Source organism: Cupressus sempervirens, chromosome 5 (assembly GCF_028749045.1).
Source record: "Cupressus sempervirens isolate cs-2001-9-10 chromosome 5, ASM2874904v1, whole genome shotgun sequence".
Taxonomy (NCBI): Eukaryota; Viridiplantae; Streptophyta; class Pinopsida; order Cupressales; family Cupressaceae; genus Cupressus; species Cupressus sempervirens.
In genome coordinates this window covers 873,279,218-873,299,807 of record NC_143122.1, presented here as the reverse complement: position 1 = coordinate 873,299,807, position 20,590 = coordinate 873,279,218, and the positions used below count along the sequence as shown (strand labels likewise).

General features: G+C 37.2%; 1 protein-coding gene across 4 annotated transcripts in view; it reads right to left on the bottom strand.

Moving 5' to 3' along the window:
• EMB2762 (CCAAT-binding factor) overlaps window positions 1-20,590 on the bottom strand; it is a 277,094-nt gene that overhangs the window by 121,232 nt on the left and 135,272 nt on the right. For all 4 annotated transcript variants that reach the window (XM_089832810.1, XM_089832811.1, XM_089832808.1 and 1 more), the window contains exons 8-10: window positions 19,340-19,441; window positions 6,779-6,837; window positions 6,441-6,615 (exon numbers count right to left, since the gene is read on the bottom strand). In XM_089832810.1, the coding sequence (XP_089688936.1) occupies window positions 6,441-6,615; window positions 6,779-6,837; window positions 19,340-19,441 (336 nt within the window). The remainder of the gene's footprint in view (window positions 1-6,440; window positions 6,616-6,778; window positions 6,838-19,339; window positions 19,442-20,590) is intronic.

Genomic DNA, 20,590 nt, shown 5'->3' with positions numbered 1-20,590 from the left:
TTGAAAAGTCACAACCCTTCATGTCGATAATCCTTTGAGAAAGTCACAATCCATTATAATTACAACATTTTTAGAGTCGCAACCATTCATAATTATGACCCATTTTGAAAATTCGCATCCCTTCAATATCATTGATACATTTTAAGAAAGTTAGATTCTTATTTTCTTCAAGCACGTTTCTCTTCCATTATTCTCTTTTTTCACTTTGTTCTTGTCCCCCTCTCCTTTCTTCTTTTTTTGAAATGAACTCGCCTCTCTTTTATATCTCATTTTAAACAAGTCGTGTCTCTTTATTACATATCTCTTGACTTTTCATTAGATTTAGTTAACTTATGTTATTTTCTTTTATACTATTTATTTACTTATTTACTTTTTGCAATATTATCTCTTGTAGTCAATTTTATTTATTTATTCATCCATTGTAGTTTTATTATTATTTAATTTTATTTATTCTTAGATTTTATTTGATAATAGATTATATTACTATTTATTTTTATATACTATAATAATAATTTATTGCTATTTCTTTAATCTTTTTTAATTAATGCTAATTGTAATATATGATTTTCTTATCATTATTTATTAAATAATATTAACTTATTTATTTATTATTAAAACTCCATCTTAATATAGATACATGACAAATGCACGCAACTGAAAGAATGCAATGAGCTTTTCCCTTCATTTTAGGCATGGAAATGAAAGAATGCAACAAGAATGGAATGTCAAATGTCACATGCCTTACGAACAATTCCCTATGCATCCAAATTGAGCAAATAAATTTATTTCAAGTTAAAGTGTGCCACTTAATCCCTTCAAACTTTGAAACCTTGATATTATGGAATATAATTCTTTCAGAATCACATAAATACATTATTAGCCTCTGTCTTTTGAAATGAAAACTAAGTCTCTATAAAGACAATATTTTATCCTTCAACACTCCAAAATATGCTATTGAAGCTTCAACCTACTAGTAGCACACAAGTTTGCATCCCTTACTAAGCTATTAACTTAGAAACCGTGTAACACATAGGAACACTTCTTGGCTGTGGGTAAACAAAAAATAGAAGTGAACATCCAGAAAAGGTCAACTCCCTGGTTACCTCACCTAAATGAAATATTTTCAAAGGGAAAGGGGGTATAGAGGAAACATTAAATGAAAACTGATCCTAAATTGATGCACCAAATTTCTATCAAATTCATACCACTATTTCTTGTACACAAATAATCAAATGCTTAACCTTTTGTTGACACATCTCATTCACTTGGCATACTTTAAAGGATCAAGTTACAAAACTCTATTCTCTAATAAAAGAACCGAAAGGGTTACAATGCAACATAAGAAAAACTAAGAACTCACTCCAAACTGTGGGGAGATGGATGCTTATGCTTTCTAAAATAGCCATGAAGATAGGAATAGAAAATTACCTTAGTTGAATTCTCTCCAAATGCCTAATTTTTAGGCCCCTAAAAGACTCCAAAAAGGCTAAAAAATGGAGAAATGGTCACTCCATGACTTTACCACCATAAAGGCCTCTAAAATTGCTCAACTCCACCAAATTGACTCAAACAACCCTAGATACCCTCCAAGTGTTTTGCAACTCCCTTTTTATGCCCAGATACATTTACTGATTCACCCTCTTAAAAGTACATGCAATTATTTCTACACCAAAAATATAATTTACTTAAGCATTTTATAAACCAACACTTTAGCAAATATTTACATATTATAATAGTGCAAAAGTTAAAAGAAAAGCCTATCCTAATACCCCCATAGGTATTAATTAAAAAGGATAATAGAATAAATCGAAGGCACAGAAATCCTTTGTTCATTGATGAAATGAGCTAGGATAAATAAAGCCCTAACCTAGAATGCGACCACTTCATTTTGCTTTGACCATTTCTTCATTCTTTTTGTTTTGTTACTAGTCGCCACAAGGGGATTGGGGTTTTAATGGAAGTCTTAAGGAGTTTCTAAGGTTTTTTTGGAGCCACTTCTCAATAAAGACCATGCGTCTACAAGTATGTTTTAATTATGGCATCCCTGAGTTTCATTTTATGTAAGACAATGAAGATATTTTTATATTTGCTCTTCTATATGATTTTACTCAAACATTATGAATACAAAAATAATGGAGAATTTTTGTATACTACATTGTTATGTGTTCTTTGTATCGGTTTTACTTGTAGCTGATGTCACTATATTTCTTTTAGGGTTTTGCTGAACTTTTTGTGCACAAGCCTTTGCTTATATATTCAAAACTCTTTCATTTGAAGCTTTATTCTTTAGATCTTTGAAGGGTCTCCACTCAAAGGTTTCCTTGTTTTCCTATACAAAAATGGCCTGGTTTTCACTTTAAACCCTTTCCTTTTCGGTTTTGATATTGTGGCCTATAAAACATTGTGGAACCATGAATTGGTACAAAACTGTGATAAAAAGAACATGGCACTTTGCAATTACTTGTCACTAGATATCTGAAAGGCTTCCATGTTATGTAGCTTTCATTTGAATGCTTACATGAAACACAAAGGTTTCATCCCCTTCTAGAAGCTATAGATCTCATTCATTTATGGGTGCTTTTTATTTTCTGATATATGGCCTTGGCAACTCTATGCCTTGATATGCTATATCTTCACACTCGTGACTGCATTATATATAGCCATGACATCCCTTACGACTGTCCTTTGTTCATGAAAATCATTGTCTATAAAATATTCACACAAATTCTTGACACCACTACGCTTGTCTTTATGCATTAGATCTTCTGCACTTGTAGCTTAACTACTATGAACTCCTCTAATGTTCCCCTTAACTTGAAATCATCGTGGCATTGTTTTTAACATTATATCATTGTTCTACTCTTATCTTGAGGTTTCACTTTGATATGATAACATCCCCTGTATCACTGATTCTCATGCTATCTTGGACATGTATACTACTCTCTTTTATATTTGGAGTAGATAGGTACTTGGCTCTTGCAACATTATCATAAAATGATGATGAATCATTCCATAGTCATATTTTATTTCTCTTCTAATGCCCATTATGCCTTAGTATTACCTTGATGATGTTTTTACTCTGTCAACACAAGAAATACACAATTCTTGTGGCTCATATGTTCATTTGTATGACATGACCATCATATCTGTACTTACATAGGTACTGTAGCTTCCTTTGTCGTAACTTTTTGTTGTTTCTTCTGATAGATTACAAGGGTGCATTAAATAAAATATTTTACTCATTGCCACATAACCTTCACAAAGCATGTGAAAGTATGCTCTCAGATTTCTACTCTTTATCATTCACTTGACAGTTCATGTGTATTCCTTAATGCTCCTTTATTGCATACATATTGATTCACTGGCCTTTTGAATATGATTGCCAATGCTTGTATGTTTTTTACCAGTTAGTCCAGGCACCCTCACTGTCTTGTCATTAGATGGCTGCCCTGACATAGTCATTGTACTTTTATGAGCAAACCTCACTGTATTGTTAAAGCAAATGCCTCTGTTTTGCCTTGTAAATCGTTTTGTCATTGGTTTGCCACTGCGGGTTGTAATACATGACTGCTTTATGCTCATGACAATGAACAGATCCTTGTCCTTCTCCTCCATTTGTCCCTACCTTTTGATCTTCAAGATATCATGTTTCGTGGATATTTATACTTCCTAGCACTGTAACATTGTTTGTGCTTGGGAGAGACATAGATATACCTGTTTCGTGACCATGGGCATGAGCTAACTCTTGTGAATGTTGTACTTATGTCATCATATTGAAACCTCTCTGAAGCTTCTTGAAATCACCAGTTTCTACCCAAGCATCATCATTATAATGAAACATTGTATTGTTCTGATTGGTTTGTACCTTTTCTGTTATAACTCTTTTGTTCTTTTTAACTATGTTGTTCTCATATACTCTACTAGGTTGTGCATCCTGTAGCTATGTATTGCCCTTTGATAACATGCTAGGCTCTACCCTTGTAGGAACTCATATCACCCCACATGTTGTGATATCTATGAAACTAGTACAAAGTGATTAGCAATAAAACTGAACCTATACCTGCACAATGAACAAACTCTTTAAATAAAACAATGGATTTCTGATTTGCTTCTTTGTTTTCCTATCAAATTTAGATGACTAAAAATTGATCTAATGCATTTTAGGAGCAAATTGTGCATCTGATGATGATGTATATGAAATGATTTGGCATCCCAAGCACAATTTCTCCTATCTCCTTGTAGGTATTTCTAGAGGAACAAGGTGAACCCTATGTAGGAGCTGAAGAAGTTCTTCATACGTGGGGCTTCGTCATTACAAGGCAATGATGGATCCCTTCTCTTTCCTATGCTTTCATTCTTATATGCATCAATTTCTTTCATGATGCATTATAGCAGTCACTCCAACAGTTGTGTGGGACATGATTTCATTCATGAATAAAGAAAACCCCCTTTATATGCAATGGTATAAGTTTTTTTTTCATTGTTAACAACTGCATTTAACTGAAGTTCTTTTATCGCATGTTCTCTTGGCAAAACACTAAGTAATAAAAGACATGCACCCTTAAAAATATCTGTAAAACTTAACCAGCTCCACTTAATTGATTAAAAAATGAAAATGGGGTAACATGTCACCAAGAATGCAAAACATGAACAAAAAAGTGAAAATATATTTTTGGCGATGCAGGATTGCTCATGCATCCATGAATAAATGAAAAAGGAAAATTCTATATCATATAGAAACATGCTAACCAAAAATTACCAGAGGAAGGATAAGGACATTGTCCAAGTGTCTATCATGGAATTTTCTAGTAAGCATCTACAGTTTTCTAATCGTTATTTTTGCATATTTTACAATAGATTATCAAGCATCCTCATTACTTGAACTTTTCTTTTAAAGCTGCTTGATGTTCTTTCCCATCTTTTACTGGACTTCACCGTTTGCCAATATCTGGCTGAAAATTTCATCTACTCTTGAACTTTAAAAAAACCAAACCTCTCCAAGATCATCTCAAAAATCCATTCTGAATAATCCATGTGAATCAAATAAAACTTAACGACAATAATAATACTCGTATGACTTTTTATTATTCTAAAATCTATATGAATATTCTTATTTTTATGTTTTATTATTTTCCCTTCAATTTAGGATTATATTTTTTAATTATAAGTTTAATTTAATAACTTTTAGTTCTCCATTGTATAAATATTTTTTATTATTTGATATCTATTATTAGTTATTTATTTAAAATACAAAAGTATACTGTCAAATAGTATCACTATATTATTAGTGTTAAAATCTTAGATTAAATTTAAAATATTTATCCTCATTATATTACAAATAAATGTTTGTATATTGTTTAATATTTTTATTCTGACAGTTACATGAACAAAAACCACTCAAGTAGATCTAAAGATGGGGAGAACCTCGCTAAAAGAATAATAGAATTAGCCAGAAAAAAAGCAAAGCATACAGAGAAATTACAATACACACATGGCACTTACTAAAATGTTGCATAAGCCCTGCATATTCAAACATTCAATCAATGTACATACATAGCAGGACGAAGCAGCATCACCTTTGACTCTTCGATTTGTTGGGGACTCGAAATGAAAATATTCTCTTGCTGTGGGCTTTAATTTGGATTAGGTACTAATATTTCATAACTAAGAGTTTTAAACTATTGTTCATTGTTAAAATTTGGTGCTCTAAATTTTGTTTTCTCACTATATATCGATGATATTGAAATGCCTTCAAGTTCAAAAACCAGCAGGTTTTGTCCTCTTTCTATTTGTATTTGCTTACAGTTTATTAATATCTATAGTTTTCCCTGTTTAATCTCAATTATTTTGCAAAAAGCTTAATATTTATGGTTTTCATTTATTTCCCCAAAAGATTTTTGCAACAATGGTTTGTTGAATGTTACTTTTATGTTAATTTTGAAATCAACATTGATGATTACAGAATGTTTTACATTTTCATCATATTATCCCACTTGTAAGCAGCAATCACGGATTTACAATACATTTCTTGACGGCTTATCTGAATTTATGGAATCACTTCTAAACATATTCAAACCTTCAGGAGAATAGAAAACAAGATCGTGAACTGTGAATCAAGAGAGAAGAATAGTATGCACCGTTATCCAAAGGACAAAAAGTGAAATATCATGTTTGTTAAATAATTACAAAGAAACATATAACTTGACAATCACTCCCATTTTCAAAGCTATTAATTAAGACAGTTAAGTATAAAGCAAATCATATACCCAAAAAAGATCCTTGTGTAATAACAATTAGATCCATCCCAAAGATGATATAAGGTGAGGCTAAGTATTTTGGATTGAGGCAGTTTATCTTTTTGAATGATTTGTGACAAAAATTTGCACTGTTCCAATCATCACAGATGAAAATAAATTTGCAACTTGGCAAACAAACATTACCTCAAAAAAATGGGAACGATATTTTGCCATAAATATTGATGGTTCTAAGAGTGCATAGAGCTTGTTGTAAAAGTCGGGATACTCTAAGCCATGCTCTGTAATTAGTATGAAAAGACTATTTAGTGCCATCACACTGGTTACACCCCCAATATCATATGACTGTGTAAGGAAATCACTGCAAATGTTATTAGAAAAAACTGTTAGACGCGATAAAAGCTATCTATAAATGACTTCATGAACCACAACAATTTGAGACAAGATCATCCATTGTCAACAATTTAATATGAGGAACACTATGCTATCAAAAAGCGCGAATATGCCAATTAAACCTCTTTTACCTAAGCAGAATTGGATTTGTCAAGTACGGAACCACAGTTTTATGCAAGTTAGCTAAAACCTGCAAACATTAAACATGACAAAGTATTTTTGAAGTGGTTACAATAGGTTACAAATCACATTCATTCAAAGTTTTCTAACATTCTTTTAAATCCAAATAAAGTTTTTGTTGACATATATTCATATAATGCATGATGTAACAGCTACTATACAAGTGACAGCCAAAATTTCAGGGAACCAGTTATCCTACTAAGCATTGTTTATTTAAAAAATGCAAGATACATGTTTGGTTGCATACGATTTGATGAGTGCGAGCTGCATTCAAGAAAGGAGTTGGCATTCCTTTCAAACACCAGAGCTTTGGGTACATCAAAACTTTATTGTGACTCTCTTGTAACTGAAAAACAAGTCATAACACTAAACAATCCCTTCAGAATTTGTCAAAGGGCATTGTTTCTTCAATATTTATATGTCTATAATTGAGTATTTTAAAAAAGTTTAAGAGTTATGTATGAATGTAAATGCAGTTGAGACATCTGAGAGTGGTAGGTTTTTCTGTTTTAGGTGTTTGTATTCAATTCCAGTGTTTACCCTTTGGGGTAACAAAAATTAATGCATAAATATATAACAGGATATTGAACACAGAAAGTATAGATAATTTAGAAGCAACTTATGTATTCATTAACCATCAAATGCAAGATTGCATTTCCAATGCACAAAATGTCCTTTCAGATAAAGAGGGTTCATACATATAGTACCCGAGGGGGTGCAAAGTGAACTGTCACACCTGTATAACTTCCCTCGGTTTCTCCAAACTATCTAACTACCCAATTTCCCGATAACATCATCCCCCCAAAAATGGAAAGTTTTCTTTGGACGACAAGATACAAAATGTCCATAGCAGAAAACAGAAAATAGGGATGATGTTTTACATTCATACATCAAAGAAAATAATTAAGATAAAGTAGAGGTGGCATCCCTGGAACTAAGCTGGAGGGTTGAGCCTCGTCGGAAGCTGGTACAACTGTTGTGTGCGAACATGCAAATATGCTCATAGCTTTGAGTCCTCCTCCACTGCCTCTTTCAACATAATTGCAACATCTTTTACTTCAACCACCTTCTCAGATGATACTTGGGCCTTTGCTAACCATGCCTCTATGACAGATTTCTCCTGTGTGAGCTCAACCAATTGCATCTCTGTTATAGCCAACTATATCTCTGCTCGAGTCTTATCTTGTGTGGCTACATCCAACTGAGCCTTCAATGCCTCCCATTCCTTTGCCCAATCCTCACGTTTCTTTGCCCATTCTGCCTACTGGGTGGTGAATTGGGTAGCAATCTCCTCCCAAGATCTCTCTACAAGTACCCTATCAACCTCCACACACCGCCAAGTCGAGTAAGCATCCTTATACACTTCCACTATCTCGTGTGTGATCGTCTCAATATGTCTCCTCGCTCCCAGTGAATCCTCCACTGCAATCCATTCTGCCATCATCTCTAGCATCTCAATCATGGGTCATCCTCGTGCTTCAAAGCAAGTATGGAAGGCTGAGGAGCATCATGTCCGTATAAACACATGAAACTTCTTAAACTCCTTCGTCTTAGACTGTGCCTTGGATGTAATCTCTCGTCCTTTCTCAACCACCTTAGTAAGAGAATCAATATATGAGAAAACTTCTATATCGCCTGAGTCATATTCTTCTACCTGCTACGTCTCCTCTACAGTTTGTATCATAGTTTTTCCAGAGGGACATCCTCCAACTACCTCATCTATCACAATTGCCTTCTCCTTCCCTTCTTTTGTATCACCCAATGTCGGTACAACCACCTCGCCTAGTGCGGTATTGTCTCCTGCCATCGCCTGGGGATGGGAACCCTCCTGCATAAGAGACAGAATAGAGGGTCCAAATGCCATAGGGGTGATCTAGAACCGCTATCTCAAGTATTTGCTAGCATGACTCATCATCTAACTCGGCTTGGTGGAATGCTCTCCAATCGAGGCAGCTAGGAGTGCATCATCAATGGTCACCATGACATCGGAGTCAATTTCCTCAAGCTGAATTTGCAGCTCCTGCGATGTGTTGCCTTCAATCTCTATCTCCCGAGTCAGGTTCCTATCGGAGCTATGTCAATTGAAACTGCATCCGCATGAATTGTAGGCATCTCAATCTCCTGCTTCAGGACTACCACCACAACTTCTTCTCCAATAGTCTCTGACTCTGTTGCCACTAGGGGAGCTATCTCGGTTGTCACCATCGTCTCGGCCTCGGCTACTATGGAAACACTCTCTATGGTTACCGTTGGTGACATCATAATTGTTGGTGCTCGACTCTAGCCAAACCCATCAATGGGAAGTGTCCTCGTAGTGGGCACCAAGTGTGTTGAAGAAGATATCATGGTGCAAGTAAATACAAAGGTGCCAACACGGTCTCTATCTCCTTCTCCTCCTCAGGCTAGGTGTTGTCCTTCTCCGAGGCACTCTCGTTCTCTAAGGTATCATGTTGTCCACTATCAATGTCTCCATGTGTATCATGTTAAACTCTCTTCTGACTGGTCAACTTCTAGCCAGCTGGGGTATCCAAATGCCTCCATCTCACCCGATGCCAACAGTCCCCCTCTAATCTCATTGGACAACTGCATCTGGCTCACTAAAGCATCAAGAAGCAAGCCAATAGCATAATGCGTCATGTAAAACGTTTTATGTTGGAGTGTCATAAACTCATACATGTGCTCAGCCAACAATGCAACACAATCATATACCCTACCTGCCATCAAATTGTTCATGAGGGTTAACTGTGGAACAAAGACGTTAGAAGCACAACTAGAGCATGTTAGTTGACTTTTCACCACACCCATTAGACGCCTTCAATGTCCCTTGGGGATAAAAAATTTCTTCAACCCTTTGTGATGTGACAAACTACGGATAGACGCCTTGTGTGCGTCTATAAGATCCTCTTGACAAATCATGTTAATGTACAAATCTTTTTTCTCCTATGGCATGTTCTAAAGCTTTACCTCAATCTTATGTCTTTTCTCTGGTAGTCCAAATACCCTACAAAACTTTGTTGTGGTGAAAGAGACTACTACCCTATGTTGTAGATACGTAACTGTGCTTCGTCTAAAAGTTGCATCAAATGCCTCTTTCATCTTCCTTAATGAGTCTTTGAATTCTTTGATGTAGAAGATTGGCGTTCTCCACAAGTGATCTTTACTCAATTGATTCTTTGGGGTGTCAGGACAATCAAACCACCAATTCCTGCAATCAAGGTCGTTCAAACCTTTAGAAGCGACTGTCTCATCCATCACAAGATCCTTTGAAGCATTTGTCGATGCCATCTTTGGTCTCACTTTCTGTTTCGTTCCTCCTACAACTCTCACACCTAAGGACTAGGTTTGGGTGTGCTTGTTTGCTTTCATACTTTGGCAACTTGAATCGCCTCCATGCAACTGTGCTTTCCAACGCATCTTCCTAGCAGGCTCCATAATAATTTTCTCTTTGTCTTTTGTGCAGAAGAGAGAAAGGGAAAAATGGTTAGGGCTTAGCCTGTACGGCTGCAATTCATGGCTATGTATGTGGTGGGTACAAGTCTCAATCTCTCAGCTTATCTACCTTCGTCCCTTTGTTGTCACCACGTACAGTTCCTCTTACTCACCCAAAACCTTCCCACCATTTTTGGTATAATATATTTTGAGTGTCATGCCCTATCACCCTATCCTGCAATGTTTTCATTATGCTTCCATAATGCTCCGGATGGCATGTCTTGGTGTGCTAACACTTTGCCGTGTACAGCAATCCCCTTTGCCGGCTTTCAAGAGTGTTGGCACGATGTATGAGGACTTGTAGTTATATTGTGATTGCAGCATTGCCTTGAATTGTTTATAAATTGTTTGCTCAGCAACCCGATTTGTCTTTCTATTCGTGTGGTGTCTCATAGGATCCCCTTTATTGTATCATATGGTCAAAGGTCTATCTCCATGATGTCTCAGTATCCTTTCATGGTCATACAGCGATTTCCAACTAAAGATCTCTCGTCTCTAGGAAGGTCGTACGGTGTCGGCTACTATCCTCTAGTGAACTAGCGCGTACATTGTTGATGACTATGCCTCTGGGGATGTCGGTCAATGGTCGTATGGGACTATATTGTTTCCCTTTGCGTGTTCGGTGGAGGTCATACGGTTATCAACATTTGGTCATACGATATTGCCATTTCGCCTCTGTGCGATGTCTCTTGGCGGTTTTGCCTTTGGTGGGAGTTGCTTCTCTAGGCTTCGTACATCATGTTGTACCACCTCTCTTCTCTATTACCGTACGCTCACTTTTGGTAATGTTTCTGCCTCTGAATTTACCGGATGACAACTTAGGTTACCTTGTCCAGCACAACCGTAGGGTGTCCCGCATATATTTGTCCAAAACTATCATACGGTGTTACTCTTTTTTTCTCTAGCTCATTACACTACATGTCGTTGTATGATCTTTATATATTTGCTTGCATTTTTGTTCTGCCTTATACCTAGGTCTAAATTATTCCTCTATTCGGGGCATGAACCATTATTCTTCCATTCTTCATGCCTTTAGTGGTAAATCTTAAGTTTTGAACCATTCATGGCATTCGCGATTTCTCAGCCGTCAAGTGTCCACAATTTGTCAATTTGATGAATCCATTGGCTCCAACCTCCAAAACTTTGAAGGGGCCTAGCCATTTTACTTTAAATTTACTAGGCTTGATCTCGTTCCTTCCATTAAACTTCAAGACTAGATGGCCAGGTTGAAACCTCATCGATCAAAGATGTTTGTCATGCCAAAATTTCCTCTGTTGTTGTGCTACATCGATCGCCCATTGAGCCATTGCCCTCTTCTCATCCAATCTGTTCAAGGCATAGAGCCTCTCCCTCTAGCTCTCCATGTCACCGAGCTTATTATCAATGGCTATCTGTAGACTTGGTACCATAAACTCTGTAGGTACTACTACTTCCTACTTGTACATGAGTTTTAAGGGTGTCATACCAAAATTTAAAAAACTAATTAACTCTTTAAATAAAGAAATCAAATCACATTTCTAACTGAATGAAAGGAGATATAGGTAAATCAATTATTGAACTCTTTCATATGAAATGGAAATACGAGCTAACTATATTCTATATTTTCAAATAATTAGAAACCAACAACCATCTAACTACTAAATTCACATGTCATTCTATAATTAACTACCATTTCACTTGCATTTTCAAATCTGAAATATTCTAATGGAAGCATGTTTAGCAAATGAAGTACAAAAAGAAAACATGATAAAGTTACTAGAGTGAAAACAATTGATGACACTGAGTTGTACAAGCCTTGGCTTCTAGAAGAGAGGAGAAGCATTGCCATGGGCTTAACCTCCCAACTACGAACCCTTAGTATCCCCACACAATCTTCATCGAAAAAGACCCTCCCTGCCTTGAAAGTTGTCTTGGGACACCCTTATCTAGCCACTGAGCATCCTGGTGTTAGAGTGCCAGCTAAACAATTGTCGACCGTGGACATATTCCAATCAGCCTATCTTACAATTGTTAACACTCTCACCTCTGGTGATCATGGTGGCAGCATGCCATTAACTACCTTGGCCAAGGATTTCGGAGGGGCAACCTATGTGCCCGATCACCCAACGCTCAACTTGACAACAAGATAAATACAAAGGATTTCCATGAGCTATCTTTTTAATGAATAAGAATGTTTTACTGATTTCTTATTCCCTTTCATTGCAGGATTCTTCCCACTCACTCTCCCTTCATCTCGACTAAGCCGGTCCTCGTGGCTGATTAATTAAGAGTTTCTTTTCTCGATAATGACATAGTTTTAAATCAATAAGGTGCTAATACATTTGCCATCATCTCGCCAATTCTGGCCTAATGCATCATCTGATGTTTAAGTCTTAAATCTGGATATTGTCTTCTACATATTAGAGCAGTTCATCCATCTCAAGGATATGCAAAAACATATCCCTATATGGTTTGGCTCATAACTGAGGAAACATAAGTTCAAGCATGTTTACCACATGCATTGTACTACAGTATTTACATATACACACATCTAATGGAATACAAAGAAATAGGATACATCTATCTATCCATTCGATTGTGACTTTCAATATTACAGCCATGGCCGATACCAGAACAAATCAGTAATTTCAGAAAACATGAAATAAATGTGATCAATTCCATATGATTATAGGACATGACCTGATTCGCTAGATACAAAAATGCTGAATAGTGAGGAATTCGGTGAAGAAGTATGCGACCACTATAGTTCACTGCACAACACCCTCGTTCACTCTCAGCTTGGAAATTTTAAATAGGCTTCTACCAATATAACCGTACTGATTACAGACTGACAACATTTAACATGAGATAGAGCGAGCTCTATGTAAACAATAATAAAAGCCAGGAATGTCCGAGAAGAAATGGAGGTGATATATGTAAAAAAAACATCTGTCGTAAGGTGAGCCAAGAAGTCACCCGCATGCCAAGTTATGAATAAAGATTGGGGTAGCAAAAGATATTGAGTGGTCTCCACTTCATTATGAAAAATGATCAACATAAGACCCGATGCCTATAAGGGTCATGGCAAAATAGGTGGCCCCCCAAAAATCAATACATAATGATCAAGGTTAAGGTCGAATATATAAAAATAATAAAGGTGGCAACATCCGTCTAACCCATGTCTTAGTATATTAATGTCATTCTTATATATTCATGCTTGCCTGAGTACTTATGATATGTAAGCTTTATATATATACGCTAATGATGAATTTCGCATACATATATGTGTGTGTATACTGACGTACATATTTCATACCCACACAAGTATGAGTATAGACATGATATTACTATACTAAGACATGATAGCTTGCAAGATACACAAAGATCATTGCATAATTAAGGTATTATTTCTTATTTAAATTCTTTTATAGTGTTTTATTTATCTGGATAGCTCATGATCATCCTTGTACTTTCTTGCTTGTCTAGTCATTTTAGTCCTTGGTCCAGGTGGTTAGGTTCATACTTGATGGCCTGACGGTGGATTTGGGTGTCCCCTTCCTAACTCTCATTTTGGCAACACTTCCCCTCGTCATCATTCTCCTACACAATAGAAATGGTCCCAGGCTATGTTCCCCAGGGACGCGTCCCCCCCAAAAAAACCAGCATTTTGGGGACGGGGACGTCCCCATCCCAGAAACTTCATTTGGGACTTGCATCCGTCCCCAATTTTTCAACACACAAAAAATTAAAAAAACTAAAAAAAATGTCACTTTTGCCGTCCCCATTTGCCGTCCCCCACTGTCCCCAAAATCAGCAAAAAAAAAATGCCGTCCCGAAAACCCGTCCTGCTGTCCCCTGCTGTCCCCATCCCGGAAACTCGGGAGAACATAGGTCCCACTTAATAACATATTTCCAATAATTGAAATAATAATAATATCACATAATTATTTTAAATTTCTAAAATATTCATTTTCCAAATTCATCTTCACGGTTAACTAACATGTCACATGACACAATATCTAATAACCTAATTTCCATTTGACAAGAATCAAAATATCTTCAACAATTTTATTGATAAATCAATTTCACATGAATCATAACTCTCAACAAATTTACCAAACAACTAACTTCACATGACTTTTTTTCAACAGCTAGAATATTATTTCATGTAGCAAAATTTGGGATATAATAAGGGGCATGCATCTCGTGGTTGCTTTTTATGAAGTGTGGTATGCCCACAATACAGAGAGTAGTCATTCCTCCCAATCTTCACCCTCGACCAAAATCTTATTAGTTGCCTCAACCTGAACATTCGCCCAAGGATAGTAGGGACTTGACAGCCTAAGGAAAATCTTAAATTTCATGGTAAGCAACTTGATAACATGGTTCACAAAATGTCCACCACTATCACTAGTCAATTGGATCGGAATTCCATACCTCATTGTTATTTGTTCATAAATAAACTTGGTCGTGCCCAATGCAAAGTTATCTGGCAATGCTCGTTATTCCACCCATTTTGTCAAGTATTCATTAGCCATGATTATGTATCGACATCTTTGGGCACAACTAACCCTTAGGGGTCCAAAGAAGTCTAGCCCCCATCTTTCAAACAGTTCCTATGCATATGAAGGGTTGACTGGCATTAAGTTGTGTTTAGGAGACTTGCCTACTCGCAACACCTTCCTCATCGTTGTGTCAAGACCCATGTATCCGCCTGCTAGTCCTTTGTGGGCTTTCTTGAGTACTCCCGGACTTCTTCTTCCATCACGCATCATCTAAGTACTTGGTTTGCCACCATTTTATAAAGTAATCCATTGATCAATTGAAGAGTCTTGCTCTGCAGCACCAACTTCCTATGCTCTCCTAGAGGCATGTCTCGTGGAAACTAGACAATCGAAAGATATTCCCCTGTACTAGTATACCATGAAGGAGAACGGCAATCTAAAACCGATGTGCATCAAGAAAGTCATCATTAAGTCTGTCGGGTGGCTCGCCAGCCTTGATACGCTACAGTTGGTTGACCTTCACACAGCTGCAACTTGGTCGTACCACAATTTTGAATATGAATTCTTGGAGCAACAGAAGCCACAGATTACCTCTCCCTTCAATAATGGGTTTATTGACCAAGTACATGAGGGCTTGGTGGTCCACATATAAAGTTAATGGGTTAGTCAATAGTTTGTACCAAAAACTTTGAACAAAATAAACCATCCCGAGGGCTTCTCTTTCCGTGGTACTATAATTCTTCTCTACTTTGGACAACAACTGGTTTGCAAAGTATATCGGGTGATCCAGTCTATGCGCCCCTTCCTGAGCCAAGGTAGCCCCGATGGTATAGTTAGAGGCATCCACATGAACATGAAACTCTTTATCCCAATTAGGGAATGCTTGGATGGGAGCACCCAACAACCTTGTTTTTAACTCTTTGAAGGCTTTTCCCTATGCTTCCTCCCAAACGGACGGCTACCCCTTCTGTGTGAGCTTATCCAACAGGTATAATATCTATGAGAAGTTCTTGATAAATCTACAATAATACCCAATATGTCTGAGGAAGGATTTGACTCCAGTCATATCAGTAGAGGCGTCCTTCTCCACTATCACCCGTACTTTGTCTAGGTCGGTTTTCAGTCCATCTTTACAGACTATGTGCCCAAGCAACTTGCCTTGTGGCCCATAAAGAGACACTTCTTTGGGTTAAGAGCGAGATGAGCTCGCCGGCACCACTCCATGTAGTCATCCAAAGCGGCAATATGCTTTTCTTGCCCACTAAAAGTTTACCAATTGTCGAAAAATGCTGCAAAATTCCCTATTGGCATATTGTCAAAGATGTGTAGGATGATCCATTGATAAGTAGTCAGTGCGTTGCAGAGACTGCGCGGCATACGATTGTATGCGTATACAATGTCCTCTACTAAGAAGGTTGTTTTTAATTTGTCTTCCTCGATAATGGATATGTGGTTATACCCCGAAAACCCATCCATGAATGATTAAATTTCATGGCCCGCCACTTCCTCCAAGAAGTTTTCAATAAATGGTATAGGAAACGGATCCTTGATGGTGACTGCATTGAGGCACCGAAAATTCACACACGTGGATCTAGTTTGCTTCCTTCTTCAGGGAAATGACTATGGGGGAGACCAATTCACTTGTTTCAATTCTGAAGATGATGCCTGCCTCGAGCATGCGCTCAATCTTCGTGCTCACTCTTGCAACATAATTCTTGTTCATCCTATACAGCCACTTGTGCACAGGTTGAGCTCCAAAAACTAGAGGGATTCAGCGTATGCATAGTTTCAAAAGTACACCCTTCAAGTCCTTATACATCCACGCGAACACATCCTTGTATTTCATAAATATTTTAAATGCGGTTGTCTTTAGCATAGCATCCCAGTCATCCCCTATCAAGATGGTTTTCGGGTTCTCCTCATCCCCCAGATTTAATTCTTCCAACTTGGCTTCTTGGTAATTGATAGGCCCATCCCCGATAATATTGGTGAGGATGATGCCTACAATGCCCATCTCCTTCAATGCAACACATGTTAAATTGGTGTTATCTACACTAGAATACTAATCAATGGCCCCCTCCCTCAATGTAGCGGGGAATCACTTAACCCATTCATCTCGATCAATAACCTATTGTCATCCAAATGGTCTCACATGTTCAGCAATGGTGAATTGGATCCTCCTTCGCTTGACCCATAAATTTAAGCAATTTCTGCTTCTTTGCCGCCACAATCATTGGTTGTGATGCTTGTGCTGCCAATTGAACTACAGGTTGTGTCAGTTGTGCACCATGTAGGGTCTACACCTGAGCTCCCGCATTGCACTATGGTGTGCTAGGGTCTAAAAACAGGGTTCAGTGGCCAAACTATACTCGCTGATTTGGTTTGTGAGGAACAAACAAAGTGTCTCAATTATGTCGCGCTTGTACTTCTTCGGCACCTCTAGCCGCACTGGTTCCCTCTTCACTCCTACACTGATTCTCCACTCGTGGTGTACAAGCCAACTTTATGAATTCCTCTCTCATTTCCTCAATCCAACATAGCCTTTTCCATGTTTCTTCTAGTAATTCCTCACTACTTCTCACCCGTCGGTATTCCGGCAAATTGCTTTCCCCTTCGTTCCCTGTACCACCGTGGACACCCTTCGTCACACCTTCATGGCTCCCTTAGGCAAGTTGCCTAAACCTCCGTCTTGACTCAGCTTGTTGTGCAAGAATTAGAGCTTCGTATATGGCGTGTACGACATCATTTGGATCCATCTTATTTCTATCCTTATTTAATAGATTGGGCATTTATTCCAAGAAAACATCATAAATAACAAACAATCATAACACTTTTTATTTATTTATATCTTTGTAAAAGACAAGTGGATCGACTATGCAACCTTTTCCATTACAATTTTACAAGTGTTCTTTGCCACCCCCAAGGCTTAAAGCTCATGGGTTGGTCCTACGACGAGATGCATAGCGATCCTCTCCATCCCATCGATTGCTTTCGACAAAGTTCCAAACCATTTGTTGTCGTCACTGTTCATGCTCGACTTCTTGTCGGTTTCGCTGTGCAATGAACGCTTGCCCCAAGAGACGAGGCAGTTGGTGCAAAAGCCTATCCGTCGCGGGATAGACGTTCAATGCATCCCACACTGAGTCCTCTGTAGCTTCCTCTTGCGACCCGCAGGGAAATAAGGAAGTCGATTGTCAAATCGTGCTCCCCTTCAAAAAGCTATGTGATTCCTTCTTCAGTTGTTGCCCTATTGTCATTCACAAGTAGCCCCATCCATCCCATTACCGTGTTTCCCAGATTCAATTAGGCAACAGTGCCAAATGTTTACCCTTTGGGGTAGCAAGAATTAATGCATAAGTATATAACAGGATATTGAACATAGGAAGTATAGATAATTCAAAAGCAACTTATGCATTCATTAACCATCGAATGCAAGACTACATTTCCAATGCACAACATGTCCTTTCAGATAAAGAGGATTCATACATATAGTACCTGAGGGGATGCGAGGCAAACCGTCGCACCCGTATAACTTCTCTCGGTTACGCCAAACTAATTACCCAATTTCCTGATAACATCCAGCTGTCAAATGTCAATGTTGGTGACTTGAGCAGATTTGATCACACACTTTTGTAGTTTTCACTGGAACTGGATTTCTCCAAGTTTATTGTTATGTTGTGTTTTATGTTTACTGTCTTTTACTTCTAAGACTCTAATTTTGTTTTGTTCAAGAAAACTTATCGTTGAGACTGCCAATTGCACATTTCACTTCTAAAAAAGCAAGTGCATCAGTAAAATGATTGGAGTGCTCCATCTTTATGTTGATAAAACGAGGAGTGAAATATACACCAGGCTTAAGGATCATCAACAGAGAATCAACAGAGAAATCGAAGTGTTGCATGATAGAGGTTCAATGCTCGCATCAAGATTCATCACACTTTCTGTAAGATTATCTGCAACATGATTGAAATGTATTTCCTTTATTAATTAGGTGATTTAATATGTGAGTTAAAATGGAAATTGGTATAAACTTCATCATTGATAACACTTAACTTTTAAGACATTCACAATGTTTTGACCATTTCCTGATGTGGGCATCCCCACTTTCTAGCATTGCATCTCAGAAGATTTCAACTACCCTCTTCCAATTCTTATTACAACATTGCTTGTTTCTTTCAAATATTATTTTTCCTCTCCAACCATTGACAAACAAAGAAGTAGATGACATGACTTTTTCACTCAAATATTTTTGTAAAGGCCGGCCTTTGGAAAATCGAGGTTATTAAGTTTCCTGGTATTAATGAGACCAGGGATGCAAGTGTGAAACTCATAAACAGGTTACATATTACAACTAACAAATTGATACATATTACGAGGTCCCCACTAATATTCACCCAGTTATTATGTATTAATAAAAAACAATACGTAAGAAAATGTTCAATTTCAGATTTTGGGCTAGTTTCACATTTCTTGGTCACTTTCAGATGCACAAAATTACCAGTGATAATTCAAAATTAATCAGCATCACCACTTGATTACCTTCTTGTACACCTCAACAGGGAGAGGAAGCTTAAGAAATGACATCCATGCTTTACTCATTTTTGACCTCATCCTTTTGGCAGATATTCTACTGGAAGATGCCTGTTCAACATACCCACACAATTAAGAAAATGAATCAGAAGTGCAAAAAAGTGACTGATCGGAAAACAAAATTCAAATAAGGCATGCAAGCAAATATGAATCACACTTGCAGAAATGGTTCTTTATTCCTATATGAACATGTTCGTTATATTAAACAATTTTAACTGTCAATACATTAATGATCACATTTCTTAGATATTGGCTTCAATTTAGAAATAAAACTTCTAAAGCTATGTATACTGAGGACATGTCTCCTAAAACAATGAACACATCCCCTATAAGAGACATTTCAAGGATACACAAGATGCATAGGAAATTCCCAATCTCATCCTTGTGATTTCACAATTCCATTAAACCTTTTGGGGGCTTTGAAAAACTAACAGGGAGCAGCTAGCTGTCAGCAGACTGCCCACAGACATCTCGATATCCCAAGGATAGCTAGCCATCTCCTTATGCCCCAGCACTAAAATGTCTTTGCTTTTCAATAAAATATACAAAACTAATTTTAAAAAAAGGGATATGGGGCCTCACAAGAACAACATATAAAATCCAACCAAGGAACTCATATTTCCCATTTTAAAAATTGTGACGGGGAAAAAAGCATAATTGTGAGGCAAGAATGGGTCGTGGTAATTGAAGTGAAGAGCTGTGTATGTTTCTGTATGATACAGCTGAGCATTTTTACAATCTCAGATCTTGCAGACATAAAGAAGAGTAACAGACCCAAAACGGTGACCTCACTGGAGATCTATGTACCTACCGGGTATGATAATTTAACCAATTTTTACCAGTGAAATTAATTGTTGGCCTACCTGATATAATATCTACATTATTGTCTTGTATACAAATTCCTTATATGCAAGTCTGAAATCAAATGATGGTATAGAATGGTAGTACATAATTTTCCATGGTTTTTCCTCATTTTGTGATAGTAACTATTTAATTTCATGTTCAGAACAGTGATTTTCTTAATGTTGGAAAACTGTATGCAAACTGTTTGTTGAAATGTCTCTATCAAAAAAGTGAAAATCTCAGAATGTTATGATTATACAATTCACTAACCAAATACCTATGCATAGTTTGTGAGACTTGTGAGGTAATGTTTGGTCGGATTCAGTAAGACTTCTTACACAGGTATCAAAACGACAA